This window comes from Falco peregrinus, chromosome 2 (genome assembly GCF_023634155.1).
Source record: "Falco peregrinus isolate bFalPer1 chromosome 2, bFalPer1.pri, whole genome shotgun sequence".
NCBI classification, from domain to species: Eukaryota; Metazoa; Chordata; class Aves; order Falconiformes; family Falconidae; genus Falco; species Falco peregrinus.
The window spans coordinates 95616898-95643705 of NC_073722.1; the positions used below are offsets into that span (position 1 = coordinate 95616898).

Sequence of the window (26808 nt, forward strand, 5' to 3'; positions counted from 1 at the left end):
CAGCCCCAGCCTGGCAGGGAATTCCCTGCCTTGGTGGCACGTGGCCTGTTGCTAGGAGATGGCAGGACACAGACACCCTGGGGACCAGGACACAGACACCCTGGGGACCAGGAACCAAGCTTGGCAAGCAGGGCTGCAGAGCGAGCCTGGCACGGCACCAGGATCTCCAGGCTGGGAATAAACCCCTGGATCTCTAGACCTTGCCCTGTGTTCCAGGGGCTGTTCCCCACCAGGGAAGGAGCAGGTGCCCTCATGCAGCATTTGCAGGGTGCAGCGTCAGCCCTGTCCCCTGGCCGAGGACCTGTGGCATGGCATTTGCCATTTCTCTTATCTACATCCTGAGTGTCACTCAGGTTTCGGGGAGGAAGCAGTCAGGTTCTCAGTCAGCTGTAAAAGCACCGCTGTTCACTTGCCTGGAGGGCCATCGGAAAACAAAGTTCACTGCTAAAAACACCGTCTCCTACACTTGGAAAAAGCCGGGGAGCCCCACGTACAAAAGCCACAGCTCAGGTCAGGCTCAGGTCTCCACGCTCTGAGGTTTATTTGCCTTTCCTGGTGACAGGTTTGAGGCAATGGCTACAAATTCCTGCCAAGCAGCCTGTGTCAGCAAAACTTCACCAAATGACTTGCAGATGCTCTGTGGCAGCTGGCAGTTACGTGGTGGAAAGCCGAACTTCCACTCAGGTTGGGTTTTACAGGACAGATGCCGATCTGCTCCCTTATCAGCCCAGCAGCTTATCACAGCCCGGTACAGATAGAGAAGGATGTGCAGAGCATGCAGGCGCTGAGAGATAGTGGCATGCCACCGAGTGGAATAACCAGGCAAATCACTGTCCTCAGCTCAGTAGAAAATGAAATCAAATCTTCTCAAAATCTTTGAAAAAAAGCACTACCAGTGGCTGAATTGTGTTTCGTGGAAAAGCCAACCTGTAAGAATGCTGCTTCTCTTATTTGTATTAGTTGTAGGTGGGCCCTGCTGCCGTCAGCGCTGCACAGAGATGTTCCCTGCTCTCGAAGAAAGACTGGCTGTGATTCCTTGCCTGTTCTCCCTGGCTGTATCCATCTAGAGCAGCTGGAAGGGGGCTGGCAGTGCCCGATGCTCAATGGTCTCTCATAGGTGCAAGCTCACGCACCTCCACACAGCTTGCAAGGCACGGCGGGGCACTGACCAGACACACCTCACTGCTTTTTTGGTGCTTCCAAACAAGCAACCCTCCAAGATCACCCTTCTGCCAGAAAGGAGCCATCACTACCCATCAACGGCTTTGTAGGGATGCTCCTAAAGAACACCCTGCACAAAGAAACCTCTCTCTCTCTTTCACCTCCAAATAACAATAAAAACCTCAAATAAAAAAAAAAAGCGTCTGCCAGAACTGTCCTTTACTGGTTCCTCACCAGCACTCTGCTGCCTTACGCCACAGGCCTTGATAACTTGTTATTATCTTTGTATTACCTAGTGCTGGGAACATGGGTGGTGTAAGAAGAACTGCATCCCTGTGGGATGGTGGGATGGCTGCGTGCCTCTGCCTGGCTGCTCGGGGCTCCCTCCTCCACGCGCCAGAACCATGCTCCGTGCATCTCCGTTGTTGCAGCTTCCAGCAAACAGCTGAGGCCTGAAGTTACAGGCTGGTGGGACCCCAGTGTGACACGGCACAGGGGAAGCATCCCTTCCCCTTTCCAGCCTTGGGAATCGGTTCAGCCCAGAGGACAGTCGCCAGGTGCTTCAGAGGAGCTCATGCGCACACCAAGCTTTTTATTTTCCGAGACAGATTATTTTGTATGGAAAGCAGGACCAATTATTTTTGACATCAAGATGTTCCTTGGAAGTTTTCTGGTGACTTGACATGCATTCATCTCTGAATCTCTAACCACCTTCCAGGCATATCTTTTATCACAGAGGTGGGAAGTACAAGTGTGTATGTGTCACTTCGCATTTCCACGAAGGCATGTTCATAGGGGCTTCCTCTGCCCTCAACGATCAGTTCAGCAGGTCCTCTTCTGAGCACAGCCTCATACTTGGAATCCTAAGAATGATTTTTCCCAGTTTTGGTGTGTATGAGAATTTCCTGCATTCAGTTACTGGAAATGGAAAACAGCCTCAGGGGAGCTGGAGAGACAGGCGATGGAAAGGGGGAGGTGGGATGTTGGACGTCCTCTTCTGGGTTACGTGAAGGGGTCACCCCTTGGGGACAGAATCTGACAGACATCCAGCAAAAGGATTTCTGTGTCAGCCTGACCTGCCTTGCACACAAGCCCCTCAGTGGCTTTTTCACCTCCCGCGTTAGCCCACTGCCACGTTGGCCCTGCAGGAGAAGGTTGCTGGCTTTGGGCACCAATAATGTGCTTGCGTGCTCCAACCACGTCTTAAAAACCTGGTTTATGTTCTAAATCCTACATTTTGACGAGCCCAAGGATTTAGATGGGATGGCTAAGCCCAGCATCCTGAACCCCTCATCAGATAGATTATACAGGACACCATCTGTGTCAGTTTGAAACTGCACCTAGATCACAATCAGCGAAGACGCATTTGAACCAACTTTTGATGTAATCTTTCAAAAACTAAAAAAAACCCCAGACTATCACCAGCAAAAAAACCCATGAACCCCCAAAACAACAAAACCAACATGCGGGAGCCACTGACGCAAAACTCCATGGTATTTAAATGCAGCTCGGCTGTCCACATCTACAGCACTCTAGGCACCTAGCAGCTTGAACACCAACACCCAGCAGCTTTCAGCCAAGCCAGCTGCTCCCCGCACCTGCCATGAAGCGCCGAGCAGGTGGGTACGACTTAACCTAAACCCAGGAAGTTTTGCAAAAATAATATGGAGGCTTGAAACTAATCATATTCTGGTTGTTGGTTTTTGGTTTTTTTTTCTTCCTCCTCTTCATTTGAAAGCAGAGATCAACATCTTTGTGATCTTCCTCTTCTGTTCACTGGTTCCCCTGGGCTCCTTGGCACCAACAGCTGTCTTGGAAGAAAGCAAAACTACAACAGGACAGAGGCAGAAGCATTTTACTACCAGAATAAAGCCCTTAGCATCAGTGATAGAAAGGCAAGCAACTGCCTTGTTGAAGAGCTACGTAAGTATACTATTTTGCATTTGTTGTCTCTATGTCTGTGGCGGTACCTCTTGAATTACAAGAAAAAACTAGAAAGATCATCAGAAAAGAAGTATTTGGGTTAGAACCTAAAATAGTCTCTCTGCTGTATTCCATACAAGAAGGGAAGCGTTTCCACTGCATTGTTTTAGGGCAGAGCTGGAGCAATGTCTGGGACAGCCGGGGAAAGCTTGGGTGACTTTGCCTCAGTCATTTGCTAGCTGTGATCTTCCAGGCTAAAGGCGTTGTTCCTTCTTGGTCTCCTCAGTCACGTCGGGCTCGAAGCAGGCATCTTTTTGGAGGAAACTAGTTAGATCACTGGAAACATGGAGAGAACTGCCTTGCTCTTCAGTCTGATCCTAGTACTAGGGCAGTCAGGAGCACTTCTGCTGGGAATCTTGCTCACCTATCCTTTCCTTGGAGGTGGACACTTGAACCCAAGTGTCAATGCTTCAGAGGAATGTCAACTCCCGGGAGCATGTTCCCAAGGGTATGTTGATAAAAATCAACATAAACATTTCCCCTGAAATCATTCTTGAAATCAAAACCATCTCTGCTGAAACAGACGAAAACACGCTCAGGCCAAAGGAAACCTCTTGCATGAGTAAATTTTGCCCGTAGAACAAAGAAAAAAAACCCCAAGACTTAGAAAAGCCAAAAACAAAGCCAAGCAGGTATTAAGACAGAAAGCGCTGCACAGTCCTGGCCACAGATCGTGCACAATACCCACTCGATAAAAACAGTGTAGGCGTTAATACAGCTATAGAACAATAAAAAAACCCCAAGCCCACCCAAACTGAAAGATAGGAGTGTATGCGCTAGACATTGAAATGTGAAGCGACTACCAGGAAAGATGTAAACCGAAAGATTAATAATTTCTCTCTCCTCTTCCCCCCCTACAGAACGTGTGCAGCTCTGTAACGCCCCAGACCCTGAGCTGGATAACCGCTGACTCCCCAGCCAAAGACATGGTAAAGAACATACCCAGCTGCCCGGCTTTTGAGGCAGATTGCTGTGTTTTCCACATTTTTTACAACGCGTTACAAAACCTGAGAAGCGATATAGAATTAACATGTGGTAAGAATTTAACTCGGCTCGTCGATGCAAGTATCAACCAACTCAATGTGACGTTGACTGAAAGAGCTGCGGCTTATACGTGCAAGAATGAGAACCTTCCACAGATGGATTACAGCCAAGTCCAGGGCATGAAAACGGCAGACAAGAAGAGGTACATCTGGTGGATTTTACAGAAGTTTGAAGAATTTATGAAAAATACAACAAAAATGTACTGAGCAGGAATGTAATATGTCAGGATGAAAAAATATGATACTAGAAATTTGGCTAAATGTGACCCATCAGTAGTTATGTGATCAGTGTGATACTGAACATTGATAATGTGCTTGCTATTCTACATATTATAACTATAGAATCTAGTTTAATTTAATATTTAAAGGATTAATGTCTTAAGTTATTGATTGTATTTATTATAAAACTATTTATACTGTTTTATCTGCAACAGCATATAAAAAGGATGGACTAATGTATGTCAGAATGATTTAATTAACCAATCATAACATAAATAAGCAAACAGGAAAGCATGATTTCAGTAATTTTAACATTGTATTTTTGTCTTGCAATTGATTTTCAAAAGGTTGTCAGTAAACTGATTTGGTGTTTCTCTCTCTGCTAGTGAATTGTATTTATGAATTTATATAATACATCTATTTTTATAAATCTATTTAAGCGGGTTTATAGTTTTTTATCTATTTATTCAGATTTTTAATTTTTATATTTCAATATTGAAAGAGGTGAATGATATATTTGCTACTTAGTAGGTGAATGGTTTTAGTATTCACTGTCATTATATTTGGATAGAACCTGGAATTGAATTAAAATAAAATTCTATAAAACTAATATTGCTGGATTCTCTTTTTACTGTGTAATTCTTTGTTACAATATTTTTTTTGCACTGAAAACCTAGCGTTATACTAAACAGAAAATTGAACTAGTTGTTCCTTCTGTTAAAAAAAATTGGAAAGACCACATACCCTCCTTTCCCACCCATTTCATTCATAGACGTGAAGCAGCTGTGTTTCTTCAGTTCCCACCTGGTTCCTCCTTTGGATGCACCAGTAGGTAAATTATTTTCTCATCAGCCCTGGCTTCTGAAGGCTGAATTATTGTGGCTTCTGCAACACAGCTCCAGAGCCCAGGTTAGATTTACCAGTTTTCCCAGTTCACAGCCAGCACCAGCTCTGCTGGAAAGGTGCTGGATTAGCTTGGGCACAACGAGCACACCGTAGCGTGGCTGAGCTAACAACCGCTCCTGGAGCTGGCAGCAGAGCAAAGACACTCATATGGTCCAGGAGCAATAGGATTTGCCATATACTTGGTTTTGTTTATTTCATAGCAAGACCTGATTGTCCCAAATAATAGGAAGGTTAATAATACCAAAATTATTTTAGTCTAAATTAGCATACAAAGTTCAAGCCAGTCTAAGCATTAGAATCAGTTCCAAAATGAACAATTATTTATCTATTAAAAAAATTGGTTCTGAAAATTAACATTATTTACCGATACTAAATAAATAATTTGATGTGAAACACCCACTTAAATCACAAGTAAAGTATTACTCCTCTTTCTCCTGCCATCCCCTGTGTCCATGATGGTGGTCCATACCAGCACACAGCTGTGATGCTCAGGAATACTCAGCTTTGTGCTCCGAACATCCAGGGAACTGCAGCTGGACTGAGCCCCTGCAGCCCGGCGGCACAGCGCTCCTTCTCTGCGAGGCTGTCAAAAGCCCAAGAGGAGCTGGAGCGAGGGATTTTGGTCCTGGCTCATCTCCTTCATCCTCCTATCGAATCCTCTCAAGGCAAAATCCCTGCCTAACTCCCCCTTCGGCTGGGGGGGTTCTTCAGGACCGTGCCTTCAATGCCAAGGCAGCTGTCGTGTTCCTCCCCTCGTTGCTGGAGAACTGGCCCCACGCTGCCCAGACTTCTCCAGGAGTGATTTCTTGACATCACCTGAGTCCCTGCCAGTGCCCAAAAGCACCAGTCTAGGGGGGTCTGAGAAAAACATTCCGGCTTCCCAAGAGGAACAGAGGGACAAAGCTCCTTGCTGGAGCCAGGGGAAGAATTCCCCCCACAAGGAACCAATTTGAGACACCACTGTGGGGATGCTACATAGCGGTGACAAGCAGAAGGCTACGGGCAGAGCCGAGACCATCACCCTGGTTTCTGCTGTTAACACAAGTGCCGCACTGGCACATCGTGAATGCAAAGAACGCTTTAATAAACCACCCCTCTGACCCGTGAAAGCACCGTGAGATCAAAGGTTGGTATCTTCTCATGACATCTTCTGCATCGGAAAGGCACCTGCCAGGCCTGGCAGTCTCACTGCAAACCCCCATGAGAAGAAGCCACACTGGTGGCTGAGGCTCACTCTCAAATTACTCCACTTAGTTGCAGGTCTACCAATTTTTTTTTTCCAGGGTCCGACAGGTGCCATTCCAATCTCATGCCCTTCATTTTTAATAGAGAAAGAAGACTGAATGGAAAAGGATCACTGACTCGGGATGCGCGTATCCCCAGGGCAGAAGCAACATCTGCTGACCCAATCAGGTAGGGTCAGCAAACCACTATGAGCAGGGTGATATTTGCATCCTGAGGGCTTAGACGTCACCCTTCCAACGGTTGACACAAACCACTTAAACCCTGCTGAACCAGAGGATTACAGAGGGCCACTTGCTGTGGTTTCTTCCCACGTGCACATCTTTTCTTTCACCTTCTGAATACGTAAATAGCTAAAAGAAAGTATTTTCCCAGAAAAAAAAAAAGAAAAAAAAAAGAGTTCCTCAGAAGCTCAAACAAGAGGTTTCAGTGAGTCAAATGATCTGTCCTGATTCATGTCATGGGAAGAGCAACCTGAAAAAGTTGTTCTTCCCCACAGGGGCACAGAATTCTACTGCCAGCCCTGCAGGCTCAGCCCCAAATCCGAGCTTACACAGACGGGATACACGCTTGAAGCAGGGAGGCACAAGCTGATGCAAAACTGTGGCAAGCCACCGTTCTCCTCACACATGCTTGAATCAGAACGGTGCTTTGCCATGAGCATTGGAGATGCAGCAAGGCAGATGGGCTGACTGATGCCAGAACATCAGACATCAAAGAGCCGAGGTCAGGAAGCGATGGCCAGCACCTCCCCGAGGAGTCAGAATAAGAATCTAAGTGCAGGGCTAGGTAAACGAGACACAGACAGCAACTGTAGATAGTCCGACGCACAGTGACACTGCTGTATCACCAAAGCACTTCTGACATCTGCATTATGCGTATTTCTGGAAGCTCACGTAGCAAACAGCCACTGGTGGTGTCAGACAGAGTTTCTTTAGGTTCTGTTGGCAGCCTATGGATGTGCAGCTGCTCAGGCACTGTCCTTCCACCTATCCTGGCACAGCTGGTTCCCTGCCAACCTCAGGCACATATAGAAGCTTCTTTGAAAAGCTCTTCCCCCTTCTCTGAGAAGATGGGGTAGCTTCAGAAAAGGGAGGAGGGGCATTAAACATGTTAGTCGCCTGTTGGATGACTGAGCTTGGACTGCACAGTAAAGAGAAGATGGGAGCGCCAACGCTAGCCCTAATGCAGAGGTCACTACGTGGCTTCCTTTGCAAGAGACTCCCAGGACCACTGCTGCTTGTGCCCAAGGCAGAGTGCTCAAAAGCTCACACTGAATCCAGGGATTCTAAGAAGATGACTTGAGCGTTCACAGACAGGCTCAACAACTCAGTCCTGAGGAGAAGGCTGCCAGCCTCAGGCAGAACAGCATGAGAACATCTGCGGATCTGTAGCCTTTCAGGATCATCAGGGCTCAGAGAAATCCTCCTCAGCCCTGGAGGGATGCTGGGGGAGACACCCGCGCCACATGGTGCATCGCTGCTGGGATTACGAGGTGGTCACCGGCAAAGCTTTCTTGCCAAGCAGTTCCCCATTTATCCCTATTGAAAATGAAGCTGTTGGCTTTCAAGGCCTACGAGGAATGTTGAGGTGGAAAAGTCGGGGATGGGCTTTGCAGGAAGTTTCAAAAGGGCAGACACCAGCAGGACTTAGGGACATGACAAGTCTAGTCTTTCGTGGGTTTGTTTTCATTTTGTGATGGAAAGGTATTGGGGTTTGCGATCCACACACCTTGTTCTGAGTCAGGAACACATTAAACGTCTCTCTGGATGACAACGGGGACTCTTCTGTGTTTGCACACAAGGAACTTCCCCAACACCCAGCTATCCATTGTCTGCCCACCTCCTGGTGACGAGCACACTCAGGAGGAGAAAGTCCTCAGGGATTAGAATAGGCAGAGATAAGCTTGTTAAAAAAAGGTTAAAAAAAATGAAACATTAAACATCTGATGAACATTGCTTTCCATTCTTTTACAGATGAAAGAGAGCCCTGAGCTGTTTACCCACTGACTGCCAATTCCCTTACAGCAGTGATTTCATTTGGTGTAATTTCCATAGAGCAAAGGGTTAGCAAAATCAGCCACAAAAATAAGCCATTTCTATAAATGTCTTTTGGCACATCAGCTAGTTACACCAGCCTCACTGAAATCACCCCAAAAATCAACATACATCAGTAGTGTTTCTAGAGCACTAGAAACAGCTCTGCCGCCGCAGCTTCCTCCCAGACAGGTTTGATAGCATCACTGCAGTGACACTGGCCACCTCCAGTGCTTGGTTGAGAGTAAAGTCAGGCTGGTTTATTGCTGTTTAAACAGCACTGTTACTCGCTGCCTCCCCACCAGAATGCTTTAGGTGACATTAAGCTAGAGATATTTAAAAAAAATAAATGCACACAGTTAGAAAATTTCTGTACCTTCTCCTGGAACCGCAGGCCTGACTCATCAAAAGTTCTCATAAGCTGTATTATGTCAAAGCCATCAGTCACTAGGAGGAGATTAACCAGCATTTATTCTTGTGCAATGAGTCAAAATAAAATCCCTCTTTTCACTCATCTATTACCTTTCGCTTCACCTAGAGTCTCAGTCACCCAATGCTGCTTCCACTATGCAAGAAAATCCAATATACCAGTGAGGCAATAACTGAAGCACAGAACTGAAGTGTCCTGCCAAGGAAAACCAAAAATTATTCATTGCAGGCAAAGATGAAATGTCATTTCATTTTTTTTTAAATGCACTTTGGCAGCTCAGTACTGAACACTGACATCAGTTCCATGGGAATACCGTGTTATCCAACCTCAGTGCTGCTCTGTCCCCTATCCAGGCAGCATGTCAGCCAAGAACCCCACATCCAAGCTGGCAAGAAAATAGGACCATCAGGGCTCAAGGCACTGGCGCAGCCCCTACAGGCTCCAGAGTTTTTTGTTTCTTGGAGAAATACCAGGGCTACCTTTGAATTACTAGCCTGTTAGAAGTAAATGCAGAAATAGAGATGTTTGCCTGTTTAGTTTTGTTGAAGGAGCTTGCTCTCACTGTTATGCTTAGTATCATTAACAACAAGGTTCTGATCACCTTAGGAACACATCAGAACTTCAATCCATTTGGAAAACTGTTATGCAAAATGTGAAAGAGCAAGCTCACTGGTTATTGAGGATGAAGAAAAACGTACACTCTGCAGACACCTGGACCTGTGGAGATGATACCTCAGCCCACCTGTTCATCCCCAGTCTCAAAGCTGCTTCGGTGAAGGAGAGCAGAGCTGACTACAGAAGGTAGTTTTCAATTTTTGCTAATCTGGATCATGTTTCCTCTGGAGAGACAGGGAACAACGCAGCAGAGAGCAAACACAGCCTGGTGGCCAGTGCATGAGAAAAAGAAATCACCTGTAAGCTCCAAGTAAGCTCAGAGTCAGATGATTCTTTCAGTCAAGGCCCAAGGATGCACTGAGCTTCTTAAGAGGAGCCCAAGCTTCAGAACGCAGCAGAGGACATAAGCCTTGCAATGGGAAAGCCAAACACACAAATCTCAGCGGGTAACTTCAGCACTGCTAAATGGGGAAATGATCCCTTGTCATCTTTCAGAGCTGCAAAAAGGATGGCAGGTGCTGGTGCCTGTTCAGGAACAATTCCACTTACCGTTTCCCCACATTCAGTTAGAAAATAAAGGCATTACAACCACTTTCTTCCAAAAAATAACCTTTATTGTTTTGGTTGTCAATATAAAAAAAATGCATTGCACAATTTAACAGACCTACTGAAAAGTGCTACATATCAACAGCACAACAGAAGTTGTGTCATGCAACAGAACAGGAAACCTATGCAAAGCAAGAGCACAACCTGAAGTCCTCATACCTCCAAGCTTTATTTATTTTCTTTTTGCCTTTTTTTTTTTAACAAGAATGAACTCCATTCACTGAAAACACTTAAATACAAGGTTAGAAGAAGAAAGAGAGCAACTTATTCATTGTACTGTTAATTAAAAGCCTTGTTCCTAACATTGATATCTTTTGATTCAAAATCTTATTCATGTTGGAAAAGTCCAGATATAAAAGCAGTTCAGGCAATGGCTAGAAAGTCATTCATTCTATTATATACCCAAGATGTGTTTTGTCGTAACTGAATCAAGTTTTACGGATCAAGCTACAATTCAGTACTACCACTTCTGCTCTAATGCAGTAAATAAGCATGAAATCCAACCATGGATGAAACGAAAGGAAACTTGAGGCCTTTACTGATGTTATGGGAACAATATTGGAGCCCTCTGAAAGAAAAAAAAACAAGCCACCCAAACAAACGATCTCCTCCGAAACTCAAGCGTATAAATTGAGAAGGAGTAACAGGAAAACTCCTGTTATCTCACATAATCAAAACAAACCTCCTAAAAGTCATCAACAGTTGTCTATAGTCCTCCAAGGATTAGTGGACTGACTGAATTCCCAAAGCACCTAAACCAGGTATCATCAGCCTTCTGATTTCCGGTGTTTTCCCATGCAATAAAGGTGGAAAAGAACAAAAAAGGAAAGAAAGAAAAAGGTCGAAATAGCGAACAACCCATTCTATTTTCAGCAGTATCTTCTAGTTGGCAACATCAAGGCAAGAATTATCCACTCCAGGAACAGAGGAAGTGAAATAGCTTTCAAGTAATTTGTACACAGAAGCATTATCTTACTGAACATTTCTGCAGTGAGCTTCCCTCTCCTGTTCTCAAGGAGTTCTGGGCTTTAAAAGCAAACAAAACAAAGTATGACCTGCCCCATCACCTCTACCATACGTGTACACACACACTCTCAAGAGAATGTAAAAAAACTCTGAATATGCAAAGTAAAGGGATGCTATTTTTCAATGCAATGTGACAGCCCTTTGTCTTTTCAAGCCAGATTTAGAGATTTCAGCATTTGCATATTTAATGGGTTTCTGTCAAACTTATGGTATGACAGTATGTACATGTGGGTGTATGTGCTTGTGCACTTGGGAGCAGAGGATGGTGAGGTCAGCAGGAAAGACGCAATTTTTCCCATACACACACACACACGGTTTCTCACAATTTCAGTTTCAGTGGGACACAATAATGCCACGCAGATAAAAACCTCTTAAAACCCAGGGAAGCCCCCCTTTCGTCAATTCACTGAATTTTCCACATAGCATTGTACCAGGGGGAAGAATGTATGACTTCAGGTAAATCAAATGCACACACTAATGCCAAGATCTAAGGCACAGATGGAAACATTCTAGTAAGCCTCTCTTCAAGAAAGTCTTCCCAAAGGGTCTAGAAAAGCATGGAAGAACATGCCAATTAGGTCAAATGGTATTAATCAAGAATCCTTTGGTTTTGTGCAGCGATCAGACTGTCAAGATGAAGCATCCACTTGTCTCTGTTCCTACTACCCATGAATTCCTTCAGTTCTAGTTTGCTCCTAGACTTTCACCACTCACTCCCGCTAACAGGGAGCGCCGTTCAAGCCTAACAGCTACACCAGGTAACGCACAAGTCCTCCCAAATTTGTTTGGGCTGGGGGCCATCCGCAATATACTGATTAACAGAGTTCAAGATCGGAAGGAACCACCAGACAACCTCAGTTTGACTTTGTGCATATCACAAGCCATAAAAATTTTACCTACCCGCTCCTTTATCAAGTGAAATGTGTTGGATTTGATGGAATATAACTGGTGTTCAATTACATGGAGATTCTTTGAAAGTTTAGCACCAATACACTGAAGACAGATGTGCATCATCTGCAACTCTGTGTAGACTACAGGCACTGTGTGTTTTGTTTGCTGAAGTATACTTTGGTGACATTGAGGAAATTAGACTGCTTAAATTAGGGGAGAAAGTGTTACCAAACTTTTTTTTTTTTTTTTTTTAAAAAAGAAATACAGTATTTAGACTCCTCGAGAGGTAAGATAGACAAAGGAGTTCAAATATAAGCCAAAGTGGAACACTATGCAGACATCAATACAAACGTGGTCGATCTCTTTTCATACCAATCCTCAGCAGTTCTACTGTGCATATGTGGGACATAAACCAGCTTTTTCCTCCCATGTTTCCAAATGAAGTGAAATCACACCTCTCACAAGGCTGACTGACAAAACCAGCTCTGATTTGCAATAATAGGGTGACACCAATACACTGAATCACTGCTTCAAAAGCAGCCACATCATTTCTGGTAATTGCACTACCTGGAAAGCATCTTTTCACTTTTCCTTCCCTCCCTCCTACACTCTTGCTTAAGTAAGCAATCTCTGACTTATTTCTCTTTACTATGTTAAGATTTGCAGTCTTTTCATAGTGCTATGAGCTTGTTTCTCCACCACAAGTTATTAAAATAAGGACTTTCCCTCCAATTGTAACCAGCTCATGGTGCAATAAGCAGTTTTTCCATCCACATCCAGATAAAAACTGCAAATGAACAAAATTTTTAGCAGTTCAGTCACACTACCTCCTCCCTATTCCTTTAGGGTCCCTTTCAGCTTCCAAATCCATTCAGTGAGAACTGAGATGTCATTGATACTGGTAACAGTAAAAATCAAGCACAATCACTGCCTGACAAGCAAGAGACCACACTGCACGCATTACAGAATTTGTTAATCTGAAAAGTACAGCAAACACAGGAGTGATTCTGTTCTTGGACAAGTTGCCTACTGGTTTCTTTCTAGAAAACTGGATACATATTTTTAACATGCAAATATGCATGTAGGTATAGTATACTACGCATCTCAATGAGATAATCCAGTAAAAAACTTGAGGGACACTCCCCAGCTAATCACAGTGTTAAATGACTTTACTGGAATCAAGTTCACAATCAATGATAAAAAATGGGAGGATTTAAAGCACTAATTTAAAAAAAGAATTTACACTTATTCAATGCTTTTTATCCAGATGCATCCCAAAGAACATTGCTTAACTGATTACAATATTACATACGAAAGACCTAGATATGGATCCCTCCAGGAAATCTACTTACTATTTAATTACTATGACAACCTTTATACACTATTTCAACAAACTATTCCTTAGCTGAAGCCTGGATTCTTGTTGGTTCTTTCACGGGGACACAGGTTTTCACATGTGCCACAAACCTGAAATGATATGACAGATCTACTGGGGGAAAAAAATAAAAGAAAAACGAGAGAACATCTCGTCATTTGTCTGCACAGCTACAGAAAGGCGTGTTGCTACTTAGATCATGCTGTTTTGTCTTCCCCTTTGGCTCCTGTCTCCCCCAGCAGTCCCCTTCAGCCCCCAGCTCCTCAACTCACAGTACCTCTGCTCAGGGAGAGGACCCCGGGGTTAACCTTTCCTGCTTTTCTTCTTGCTACAGTCCTACTCACACCTAAAGGAACTCTGCGATGAAAGCCATTAGCTGCAAAATCTCAGGACAAAGTTGAAAGAAAAAATATTCCCCATGCTTAGTCCTACTCCCCAGGCCTATTGTTTCTTTTAAACTTCAGCCCACCAAGAGAAGACTGAGGACAATGCTGAAAAAAGCTGTGTCCCCCAAAGGAGAACCTACAGACCCCATTTCAGCACGTTCAATGCCCAAATGTTTTAGCTGCTCCTCATTTTAGCTCTGTCATAGCTTGCTAATCGCCTCCAGGCAGCCAGCTCTCGGAACTGGAGGAAAACTACTCAGAGGAGGTACAAGGGAAATGTTACCCACAGTTTGCATAGCTCTTAGGAACCAGAATCAAGCAATGAGTGGAATTACAAGGGTCACAGGATCATTCCAGACTATGAACAGTCAGCTGGAATGAGTATCTCAGCACTGTCCCAGGACGAACAGGCTGTCACTGCTGTAACAAGGCCTAAGTTTATCTGCAGGAGAGCACAGTACTCGCTGAGACTGTCGCAGAAAAATGTTATGCAGTATTTCAGGTTTGAAACATTTTTATATGTTTTATAATTCACGTTGAACATACTGTTCCTATACAGACCAAACTTAGCGAAGTCCTTCAGGTTTTTCAGATAGAAGACAAAAAGAAAAATCAAAAAAGACGAAGCAGCAAAGAACTGACTACAAGTCCATGTGGTTTGATATAGTTTCTGAGAAAACAAAAAAGCCAATTTCTTAACATTACAAACTCAATTCTTGTCTCTGAAGCACTACAATATTTATCTATGGATGTGTTTTATATGTGCACATTTTATGAGGAAGGCAGCTGAACTCTGCAAAGTGCAAGAAAACAGTTCATAGATTAATTGGGTATGAAATACATGGTCTATCCTAATTGCAGAATTATGCAATCTAAAACTGCTTTCTTGCACTTACTGCACAGCCTGCTACTCATGTGCAATGGCTATATCAGGAAAAATAATAAAAATCAGCTACTTTATTTACTAGAAAATAAAGCATGTCTTGAAACCGATCATATGCAATGATAGACTCATTAAAACAAAAATACACAAAACATAGCCTGAGATTTTATTTCTAGTATTTTTGCCACAAGTTGACATCATTGACAGATTTTTCTTCTCCTTTGGTTTTTAATATGATCCTGTTTTTAACAATTTTCACTTTTCAAGTAAAACAAATGGAACTGAATACCAGAAAACAAAATAAAAAGCACATTCTGTTTCACAAAATTGAAAGTATAATTCTCCTTTAAGAGAACATCCCTTGGCGTACAAGATTTACACTTCAGAGAACTTAGTAGTTGAAGCTGTTTCATAGAAATAGGTTTGTTGCATATAGATGCATGCTGCATTGATGGAGATATATTGCTGCCTGCAGGACTCAAACCTGCTAAATTTACCTGAGCTTGGTGTTTTCTCACTTAACGGAGTACAGCACAGCACTGAAGAGGAATCAAAACGTTTTGACAACTTCCACATATTCTGAAGGCAAAGCCAGATGTCCTGAACAACATCTCGGGTGATGGAGAGAATTCTTTCTAAAGTGCACCAACTGACAGGAGACTTGCCAGGCTACCAGGCTGGCTGGTTCTCCACCCCTTGTATAAGCAACTCATTGTCTTTGGTTAGGTTTCGCCAGCTGTTTTGTTCATCTTGTTAACTGCCTCAACGGCTTGCTCTGGCAGGCACGATGGATCTGACAGAATTGAGGTGGTCGTACTTAGATGCCGGAGTGCGTTCAGTACCACTATAAAAAAAAGAGTCAGAAAAGTATGAAGCAAAACCACGAGTCTGACTGCAAACAGATCCATGCAGCATAGTATGCAAGGCTGTTACACATGACAGAATTATGGAAATACTTCTGCAAAACATGCAGACCTCCACACACGGTGATGGCAATAAACAACAGACATGCAGGAACTGTGCTCAGGGAACGAGGAATGGAGATCTAGAACTTTAAAAAACTCAACGAAACAAGCCAAAACGCTTACTAATTCTACAAAAGAAAGCACCACTCAGCAGTTATCAATGTAAATACTTGCTGAATTGCAAGGGGAAAAGCTCGAGCAATCATGCCCAAACAGAAGGTCATTTCAAAGCTGAACACAAATCTCTGAAGTCTTCCTTCATAGCGAGAAAGAAATCACACTGCCAAACTTACAGCAATTCGAGTATTTGAAATTTTAATGCAGCTTGAGACTGTTTAAATTCTAGTATCTACATTCAACAATTTGGGTGTTTTTTCTGTTCACTGTTAAGCATGTAACCAAGCATCTTCACAGTCAAAAGAGGTTCTTATTTTTCCACTGAGATAATAAAAAGGAACTGGAAGTCATATTCAGCATCATGTGCTTTGTTTGTCATCCTGTGACTTTCAAGAAATGGTATATATATAATGTCTCACTTCCTATGATCTGGAATAAATGCTGGATAGAACTTCACTTGCCTGGCCTCAGAACAGGAAGAGAACAGTGTTGATCCAACCAGGCCATTGCAGTTTGATCCAGATCCTTAAAGCTTGCTGTGGAAACCATCCCATTGAAGGACTCAAACAATGGCTTAATAATAATGCTGAACTGCAAACCATCAAATGTTAAGGGAGACAACAAAGGAGGAGTTCGAAGCATGGGAAAGGCTACTACAGCTCAGTCTGCAGAGGCAACAGCAGCCTTCTAAATGGACTTCAACTATAGAGGGACTGCAACATTTCAAAAACTATTTTTTGAAATCTGTAACACTAAGACAGAGGAAAAGTGAACCTCAGTTCCCAGTGATACTCATTATTTCTTACAAAATCCCTATACAACTCACCTGATCTCCTACAAACCAACTGCACTGTGGCCCTGTTGTAAGTGCATGTGTATCTGACATTTCTATGTACATGTAAGTCGTCCGATTTCTTCATTGCCACCTTTTTCATACAACCCTGATGCTTTCATAGCAAAAGGATACTGAAGCTTTGGTGTGACCATATCACTTAGCACAGCACACCACAGATGCATCTGAGGTAGAGTCCTTTGATGAGTCTGGCCTGGCAATAGTGAGTCCAGCACAGGCCAGCAGTAAAAGCATTCAGCCTATTTCTCAAGCAGATTTTTCAGCACTCAAGTTCTCTGCTACTGCAGCTAAACAAAGACCTCAAAGTACATAAGCATATTCTCAGAGACGATCAGTGGTGTGGCAAGGACTCCCACACCAAGGACCAGACTTGCTGATCTGCATCTATGTGGACCAGACCAGTAGCAAGCTGAGGACTGTCAGGCTTTCCTTTCAGCTCTCTATTGTCACAGAGTGGAAGGATGGGCCTGGAGTTGGCAATAACCTTCCCGGCAGAGAAGGAGCAGACAGAATTCTTAGTCTGTAGTGTATGAAAACGTACAGAGCACCACCACAAGCCTCAGTTGGCCCCAGCTCCCAGGTCTTCAGATGAGCTTTCCTGGAATATCTGAACTCAAAACAGTTTGTTATAATGTTGCCACATTAGTTCACGAAGTAGATTCCAGCTTACAAGTACATTTATTTCAGAAGCTGGTTGGATGATAAAGCTCATCTGAAGGCTCAGAATCTGAGGTTTTACCATGTCACTCCTGATGAGATTTCCTGACTACAAATCAGCAGCATGTGAGAATATGGCCCAGACCAATCTCAGCATTGTCATACACCCCCATCTTTCTCACTGTGGCTGACAACCAAGACAGGTCTAACAGTTGCCTGGAATTCTTGAAGGGATTTACATGCCCTTATAGACTCGCAGAGTAACTGGAAGAACAACATAGTATTGATAGTCTATTGATACTATCTATATTTTAATAGTCAAGAGTATTCTATTCTTGGGTTATCTCTAGTAGCCCAAGACCAGATTACTCATTTCCCTCCTATATGCAACAGAAACTATACTTTCAAATTTGTAATGAAAACTGCCCGTCCCCCTCTTACAGTCATTTCATGAGGAGGAGATTTTTTTTATTATTAGCACTCACCCCTGGACCTTGTCAGCTTTTATTGCAAGACATTCTGAAATATGTCAGCATGTGTTAAGGATTCAATCCAGCTGTTATAACAACTGTTCCATCACAGTTACATCCTGATTTGTGAAGGCAAGTTTGGGAACGTTACTTTGCCTGTCAACCTCCTCTTCCACCAGCTACAAAAGCCTTTGGCCTTCCCCCAACACTACAAAATTCAGTTACCCAAAATTGCATCTTCATCCCTAATAACATCTGCCACTTTCTAGAAGTGTCTCACTTCCAAATTCTGAAGCTATTCAACATCTTGGAGCAGCACAAAATAATCACGCTATCCAATCAACAAGCCTGTCTGGAGTTGTCTTTAAATAAGAATTTTCATTTTTATCTTAAAAGACTTCTGCTTTTGTAATTCACTTGAAATTGTTCCAGAGTTAATAGTGCTGTAGAATCCACAGGTTCCACAGTTACACCAGCTCTAAGTTATCAGAGACTCTGTGAGACCTTGCTAAGAACTGTTTCCTAAAAGGATGCTAAAAGGGGGAGTGTCTTTGTAGGGCCAACATAAACCAGGAAACAACAAATAAAGCATTTTCACTTATCAAAGTATTAAAAATGCTGTACTTCATGCGTCCACAAGCAGGCACATATATACTCATACAATCCAGGTAGTTAGAGGGAAATAGCCAGCACAGAACACAGACATACAAAATATAAAGTGCAAATAAATACATATTTTAATAAATAATTAAATATGCATATGAACATATGAAGTTTAATGGGAAAAGGGAAGTTTAACACTACTTCTCATTGCTGACTACTAATATCCCTGAACTGACTCAAGCTAATAATGTTTGATCCAAACTAGTTAAGTCTATACAGCTCAGCACAAACACAGCTAATTTGGTTTCATTCTGTTTGCGTCTTTCAACCCCCTGCGTGATGATTCACTTACAAACATAGCTGCTAGCATCAGAGAAGCAAAGAGAAACTAAGTTGTTTTGCTGTTGTAACAAAAGACAAACAGAAAACTAAAAAAAGAAAGAAGAAAATACAAGAGGGAAAAAAAGAGAAACTTGCAAATCTTTAAAACTGCAACAGCTTCAGCAATTGTTTGTAATAATTTTTTTCTGCCAAAATGTTATTCTCTGTTCCATTTTCCCAAGATTATAAGAGCTACCGTTACAGAAGCAGATCATTAAACATTTCTTGCAGCACAATAACCCACCAAGAAAACCTTGCCTTTGCATTGCATTTTACTTTCAAGTTACCTTCCATGCTTTAAGGTGAACAAGCTCTGCCCCATGACCACCTATAGGGCAAGGATTCATATCTACATACAGATGGGAATGAAAACTGAAAACATATGTTATCTGAATAACCCGGCTTAAAGTCACAGCATCGGAATCCAGAGCTCTTGGGTCTAAATATGTTAGTACCAAATCTCAATTCAGCAAGTTGATACAAAAGGATACAATCCAAAACTTCCAGTTCTGCAGGGTCCTGCTTCTCACATACTCATCAAACATCCTCCTCATGTGGTCAAATCTTTGTGGTGTTATGGGAATGCCGGTAGCAGGGAGCTGCTGTTGACAAGAACTGAGAAGAAGATGTTCTAAGGTCAGAAGCCCCGCCAGGAAAGACACACTTCTTTTCCAGACTAAGTTATAGCGAAAGAAAAGTGTGTAACCCTGACTGAGTTGGCTTCCCAGCACATGACCCCCCCACCTCCCCCCCCCGAATGTAACATAGCCAGGAATACATACTGTTTTCCCATCAATTTTGCAGCACAGCAATGCCTCCAGTTGCTACACACTTCTTATTACAAGCAACAAAACTGAAAACAAAGTATAACATAGAACAAAGTAGGCTTTGACATCCAATTAGGCCCACCAGGAGCCAAGGAAAAATTTACAGTTACTCCTGAGCAATGTTACAAAGGAAAAAGGCACAGAGAGTCTTAAGAAACAGATCAATCTAAAATAAAACCAAAGAAATGTCATCAACCCTTTAAAGAAAAATAAAAATATTTTGATTTGCTGATAAGTCTAACATAAAGCCTCAGCCTAATACTTCTGTAGATGAAAGAAAAACCACTGGGGTTCTCAGCATGCTTTGCCATAGTGCCTAACTACTGTAAACCCCCAAAGGAAACTGAGGCACCAGGAAGGTGAAGTGACATATCAGAGCTATGTTCAGCTAGCAGCAAGCTCCTTCATTCCAAGTCCTGTGTCATATGCACTCAGCTATATTTTCCTACAAAAATCGACTGCATTTGGAAAGAAAACTGCAGCAAAGCCATCAAGAAGAGTAAGTGTTTGATCACCCAGTGAGCATAGCTTTAAAAAAAAGTCATCACTGGCTGCTTCTCAGAATTATTCTAACTGACCTGATGTTGTGCATTCATGCTCAGAGCTTGCTGAATCCACATGGTTGACTACCAACGCCCATCCCACAGCAACCATGCTTTTTGTTTGGCAGTTGGTAGCAACTCTACTACCGTTCAATACCCATCTGTCGTTTGGCATGACACCTAAGACAAATATTCCCTGTTGTTAGCCAAAGCAACATTCAAGCTGCTTTGCTTCATTACAGAAAACTCCCCAAATCTCACATGATGGTAGCGTTTAGCTCCTCGATCTCTTCCCGAAGGCGCCTGGATTCCTCTTGAATCTGTGTTCTTTCCTGCTGTAGTTTAGAGATATATTCTACTGTTTTCTGGAGCGTGATTGCATGGCTGATCTAGACCAAACACAAACATAGAGCTCACTTTCTGGAACAAAGCTAAACTGATGAGTTTGCCCCTAACTTGCTGTAACACCCAGAAAAGCATTTCAGCACCTTTGCTTAAGTTTCCTTTGCTGTGTGCCAAAGCAGATAAAGCACACAGATAGGCAGAGTGAAACATTTAAGATAATACTAAACTTCATTTCTCTGACTTCTGTTAGCACACTGCTACAGAGAAATGTGGTTGCAGCGGTTGTTTTCTTTCAAATTACATTTTTGCTAATTTGTTGAAAGAAGCATTCTAGTAATTTAAGATTTTTTATTTCATTACCTACACTCTTAAAAATATTTGCAATTCTTACTTAAGTACTGAAGGATGTGCTACATCTGCCGATAGATTTATAATGCTGTTAGAAGCATTGTTTGAAGCTGGCAATATAGATTGTTCAGTTTGGAAAACCTGAAGTTATTAAACAGAAGGTAACACAGCCTAGCTATCACCAAAGAAGATAGAAACAATGTCCCAGATCTTTTTTTAACTACTCTTTAGTTTTGAGGAACAAATTAAAAAACCCTGTATATGAGAAATAAGTTAATCCAACATTTTACTAAAGCTGAGTTTTCAAAACTGATTACCCTTCACATAGGCTATCCAAGTCAGTAAGTGAAATTCTGACAACTGATGGCCTAAATGTATAAAATGATATAAATCATGTAAACAAATCAACATGCTCCATAGTAAGCTTTCATATTTTCCATGTTTCAAATTTAAAGGATTTAAAGGACATGCAGAATTTTGTTGTGCAGACAAGTCTGTTTCAATTAATTTGATTTCAATTTAGTGAATTAAGTTAACCAGTGTAGCCAGAATACGTTCTTAATTTGGATAAAGTCATTTGACAATGAGAGGTCAGTTGAGATTTCTTTTCTCTCTAAATCTATGCACAAAAGACGGGGGGCGGGGTGTGTGTGTGTGCAGGGAAACCCCTGAGAACATTTGCAAGGCTGTGGGCACACAGCCAAATTCTTAAAGGCAGCAGGGTGATGCTAAATGTAAAGGTTCCTACAGGGATTTTCAAAATCATCTGAACTGGCCAGGCTCTTGACTCCTCCTGGGAGGTAAAGTTCTCATCAGTGGAGAAAGTTTTAGAAATTTCACTGGTCTTTTTTGTTCCTCCCTTGGCTCACTGACGTGTTTCAACAGTACCTGCAGGCACACAAGGTTGCTCTGCCATGCTCTCAGCTGACCAAACGCAGCACAGCTGTGGTTAGCAAGGCACGAAGCCTAAGCTAACAAGTTGTGCTCACAGGTGGGTATATTAGCTCGGGTCAAACATCAAGGTATATTAAGCTAGGCCCAGCACTGTACCAGCAGCATCCCTCCGGCTTCCAGCTGGCTCATGGTTCAGGCAGAATAAGCTTACAAATACTGGCTGGACCACAGCTTTTTTAAGTCCAGCTATGGGGACCAGAAGCCATCCAGAATGGGTATAAAAAGCCAGTATGGCATAAGAAAGATGACATAACAGTAAATGCAAAGTCATCTTATGCTGCAAGTGTAACAAAAATGTTCATTACTGGGGTCCCTAGAGCAAGGATTACAAAGATCTGTTTTGCTTTTTTCCCGGTTGGCTTTAAAGCTGCAGCATCCCATCAGACAAGACTTGTGCAATGTTTGAAGCTGCATCAGAACAACAGTGTCCAAAAGTTGAAGCACTTTCACGCACTCTCTTGACTGTAAGCCATGGATTTATCACCATTCCCTTTCCAAGTCCCTCAGTTCATATATCTTCACTGACTGACTGACTGGCGTTCTCAGTCAACAGTGAAGAGATTAAATCTATTAACAAATCTTTTTAGAACGGCTTTTTCTTATATTCCTTATTAAACTGTTACTGCTAGCAAATTACTTACCAATTTGGAGTTGGCTGAAACCAAGCTGTTCAGAGTGCTGAAACCAATCTTGATATTATACCTTCGTTTTTGTTCTGAAATATGCTTCATTCTTCGATTCTGCATAAATAAAATTAGCTCAGTCTATGCTGTTCTCCTTTACCATTCTACTGCTATGACTATTTCAGCTACTCAAATTCACAGTGTAATTTTTGAATTGTGGCATTCATAGTCTTCCCAGTCAAAGCCACATGACTATAAAACTGCAAAGAATGATTTAAGTTATTAAAAAGAAGCATCCAGTGTATTAAATTCAATTCCAAACCTTGCAGGTTTTCTTTGTAAAGTAAAAATTCCTATTTAAGACAGTTATAAAATTTCCTTCTCTGAAATCAAATTCCAGTTTTTGAAGCATGTAATTATTTAGGATCTTACTGAAGCCTTTAAGTATAAAACCATCTGTATCATTTATTCTTAATGTATAGATAACATCTACTGATGTAACAGGCAGTCTGGCAAAAACAAAAAAAGAATCTACAACTCTAGCCAACCCTGAGGATAAAGGCTTTGTCATGAATTACATTTTCATTTGCAGCATTAAAAACTTATTAGTTGTTTTCGCCAAAATTCTTGGGGAAAAAAATAAAGAGTTTGCACTTTGAGAAAGCATTCTTGGCAGACCTAGGCTTTCCAGCGGTAGCTCACCATTACCGCATTTTATAATGGAGGAAAACAACATAGTAAAGCAGTGAAGTGGCTGCCCAAAACCACAGAAAATGCAGGTTGAAGAGCAGGACTGAGATCCCCTGTGCCCTCTATGCTTTGCCAAACTGAAAAAACCAACATTACCCAGTAACACAGAACTGTTTAGTCTAACTAACGATGCAGAGGAACAAAAGAACGTACATCCAGAGACTGGAAAACATCACTGTTTCTCTTGTCTTACAGAAGAGTTACTGACGGTACACATCCAAAGCAATTCCAGTCAAAGCAGGTGAATTTAAACGGCTATTATGCCCATCTCATCGCACTGTCCTTACTTTTAAGAACACTCCTCCATCTAGTGGCCACTTTCCCACCCATGGCCAGTCCTAATAATCTGTTCTTTTGTTAACTTGCTTCTAGCAGCAAGAACAGGCTGCAACTACTGATTGCAAGCATTTATGCCAAGCAAATAACTGCAAACTTTTATGAGTAACTTGTGGCATGCTCAGGAAGCGGCAGCGCTGATTCTCCTCTACAACAGAACTAGAACTGAGTGCAATCACAGGCTACAGGTGTTTAAACTTACCTTTCTGCCCTGGGAGTAGTGATCAAGCTGACATCACCTCATAGGGTATATACAGAGAAGCCAAAAAGGGGTTGGCACTTGCAAAATGGTGAAGTAACACTCCCTTTCACAACAGAATGAACGAGAGGGTTACAGCTGATTGTCCTGCAGTGGCTGCTTTTTTGTGGAGAGGTTTCTCACACGATCACAGAAAGTGTTCTGACAAGGTCAGCTTGTGTACAAGGTACAGCCAGCTTTCTGATCACAGAATCATAGAATGGTTTGGGTTGGAAGGGACCTTAAAGATCATCTAGTTCTGACCCCCCTGTCGTGGGCAGGGACACCTTCCACCAGACCAGGTTGCTCAGATGCTATCTCTAGACCGCCGAGTTCTTACCCCAATAATTCTCGAAGTGTTTTACAGCTGTAACTTGTAGAGTCTGTGGAGCTGCTTCTCTGTGGAGCAGCATAGCATCACTGGAGACATGCAAGTAACTCAGCAGGTCAAGAACTCCCCCTCCAGCGATGGCCAGAGCCCTGCAGACTGAAGAGCCCCAACAGAACAATGGCAAAAAGCCATGGTTTAGAAAACTAAGCCTGAAACCTTTCACCAAGTAAACTGAGGCCTGTCGTAATGCTCCTGTTGAGCCACAGCAGGAACTGCTGTCATGACCATAAGGACCTGCAGAGGTGCGGTTAGGCCTGGCCCCTCTGATGACACCCGCCTGAGAAGCAGAGTAATTATTAAAGTCTGACATTTTGAATTGAACAGAGCAGCACAGATGCAGCGCAAGCTAAGCCCACAAATACGCCGCTGTTCCTGAAGCACAGCTTAACTTTCTAGTCCATGCTCAGACAACAGGTCAAACAAGTAGCTACGAAGAAAAGAAGAAAAGCACCTCAAAGGAAAGGGCACACACCTTTAATGCAGCCATATTAGGGTCCGTGGCAGGTTTTCCTGAGCAGCTGTTCTGGGGAGACTGTGGACTGGGGCTCTGCTCAGAGGTGCAGGGGGAAGCTTGGCCTGAATTCTGACAGTCTCGGCCTTCATAAAGGAAGAAAGACAAGTCACATTAGCAACTTTCCGTAGCAAAAGTCACTGCTGAGAAGTTTCTATTCAGAATTGAACTGAAATGCAGTTGGCAACCAAATTCATTGATGCAGCAACCACAAGCTAGAAAACGTCAGTTGCTGGGAAAGCTTAGTATGTCATGGCACAAGGCTAATACATCCCAAATAGCAACAATATGTAATACTCCTTTCACACACGTGCGCACTTCAGCAAAGGCATGTTGAACGTGGAGGCTGCAATTCCATCATCCTGCTAGACTCCCCCACTTCACGCTCTAATGGCCTGGGACACAATGGTAACTCTTACAAGCCATTTACCAGCAAAACCAGCACGTCTCTAGAACCAGCCCAGATACTGCTCTACCAACACGCATGCAAAAGAAGTCTTTGCACTTACCTACGGTTAACAAGGACTGTGTCTGAGATCTTCCAACCAAAATTATAGTTACGATACTGAACAACAAACCTATTCAGCACTTTCTACACAGATGCCTTTTCAAACGGGCTGAATTTCTTGGTGACTATGACAGTACATCTTTTTAGAAAGGAGCCACTCAGAGGAAGCACAAACTCGCAGTTTGTGGGAACGCTGCACAGTAGTTTAAGACAAAAATGGCACACAACTGGATGCAACTGAAGCTGCAGGGCAGAAGGGCCTAAAATGCTTTTCCTTCAAAAATTATCCAGGGATCCTCAAGACCAATTTACACCCTGCCTAATGAATGGGAACACACTTAACATGTGTAGGGGAGAGAGAATGCTTGCAGCTTTCTAACTTACTAGGTGTAGGTGAGGGAACTTGTGAACTGCTACTGTGGGAAGAGATTTGCTCTCCTTTCACCAGTGCATCCTGGACTACACTAGGAGAGAAGAGATGTGAGACTGTGGACTGGGTTTGTTGACTACTTGGTGCTCGCTGTGCTGGACCAACCACAATGTTACTACGGAACTCCGTCACCCCGGGAGCCTGGGAACAGCATAGAAATAGCACAGAGAAAAACAGAGAAAGAAAAAAGAGAGCAGGAAGAAGGGCAGAGGAAGAGAAGGGATGGGAGAAAGGAGGGGGGAGAGAGAGAAAGAGAGAGAGATATTTGTTACCTTGCCTTTCACTAAAAGTAGCAAATTAACACATGATTAACAATCTGATGACACGAAACAAGGGCTAATATATAAGGAATTGGCAGTCACTGAAGTCAGACTTCTGGCAGGAGACCAGCATCCTTTCATAACTTAAAGCAGTATTACAACACATTAACAGCATAATATAATAAAATCTATTTCCATCTTCCTGCATACAACATATTGGGAAACCCACTCATATACTCAAGGCACACCTTCCAATGTGTAAATGGAAAGGTGAGCATCCTGGGTTCCTTATAGCTTCTGCACAATTAAGAAAAAGCACAAACCATCCCCATCCATAGTACTGTGTATACATGCCTCTTTGCAATCTTACTGTTGTGCAACAGAGTCTGTGAAGACTAGATAATGCTTCCAGGCCCATAAAGTAGCTAAGCTAAAACCAAGCAAACATAATGCTGAATGCACAAATGCATACGCTGGGTAACAGGTGAGATTTAGTGGACCGGTTACCCTCCTGAGCACATTACGGCTCTAACTACTTAAAAATAACAGGCCTAGAAAACAAATATATTTTTTTTCCTTCTCCTTACTCTGACAATTCCAGCTGGTGCAATTGCAACATCAGACTGAGACGTGGCTGGCGTCAAAATCCCCTCTCTTTTTAAAGGTGCTGGAGTTACAATCACAGCTCTGGACTGTCCCTGAAAGGCAGCTGAAGAACACAATTCAGTTAGAATAGTTAATGAGACACAAAAAAAAGCTGGAGATTATTTTGTATATAATAACTTTTCATTAAACACGGGAACGGATTAATGGGCACCTATTTGGTACTATCATTGCAATACAAAGTGCCACCGGTTTTCTGATCTCAATCCCATTAATCCAGTACAAAGGACTCTT

The 26808-nt window shown here is 42.7% G+C and overlaps 1 protein-coding gene across 3 annotated transcripts in view; it reads right to left on the minus strand.

The window, feature by feature from the left end:
* Nucleotides 1-10416: 10416 nt before the first annotated feature.
* MLXIP (MLX interacting protein) overlaps nucleotides 10417-26808 on the minus strand; it is a 53363-nt gene continuing 36971 nt past the window's right edge. The window contains exons 10-17 of one of the 3 annotated variants that reach the window (XM_055798035.1): nucleotides 26499-26620; nucleotides 25606-25792; nucleotides 24675-24799; nucleotides 22506-22604; nucleotides 20479-20606; nucleotides 19340-19463; nucleotides 16346-16475; nucleotides 10417-15646 (exon numbers count right to left, since the gene is read on the minus strand). In XM_055798035.1, the coding sequence (XP_055654010.1) occupies nucleotides 15525-15646; nucleotides 16346-16475; nucleotides 19340-19463; nucleotides 20479-20606; nucleotides 22506-22604; nucleotides 24675-24799; nucleotides 25606-25792; nucleotides 26499-26620 (1037 nt within the window). In that variant the 3' untranslated portion in view covers nucleotides 10417-15524. Of the gene's footprint in view, nucleotides 15647-16345; nucleotides 16476-19339; nucleotides 19464-20478; nucleotides 20607-22505; nucleotides 22605-24674; nucleotides 24800-25605; nucleotides 25793-26498; nucleotides 26621-26808 lie in introns of those variants that run through there. The other 2 variants (XM_055798036.1, XR_008746194.1) reach the window with 2 other exon arrangements.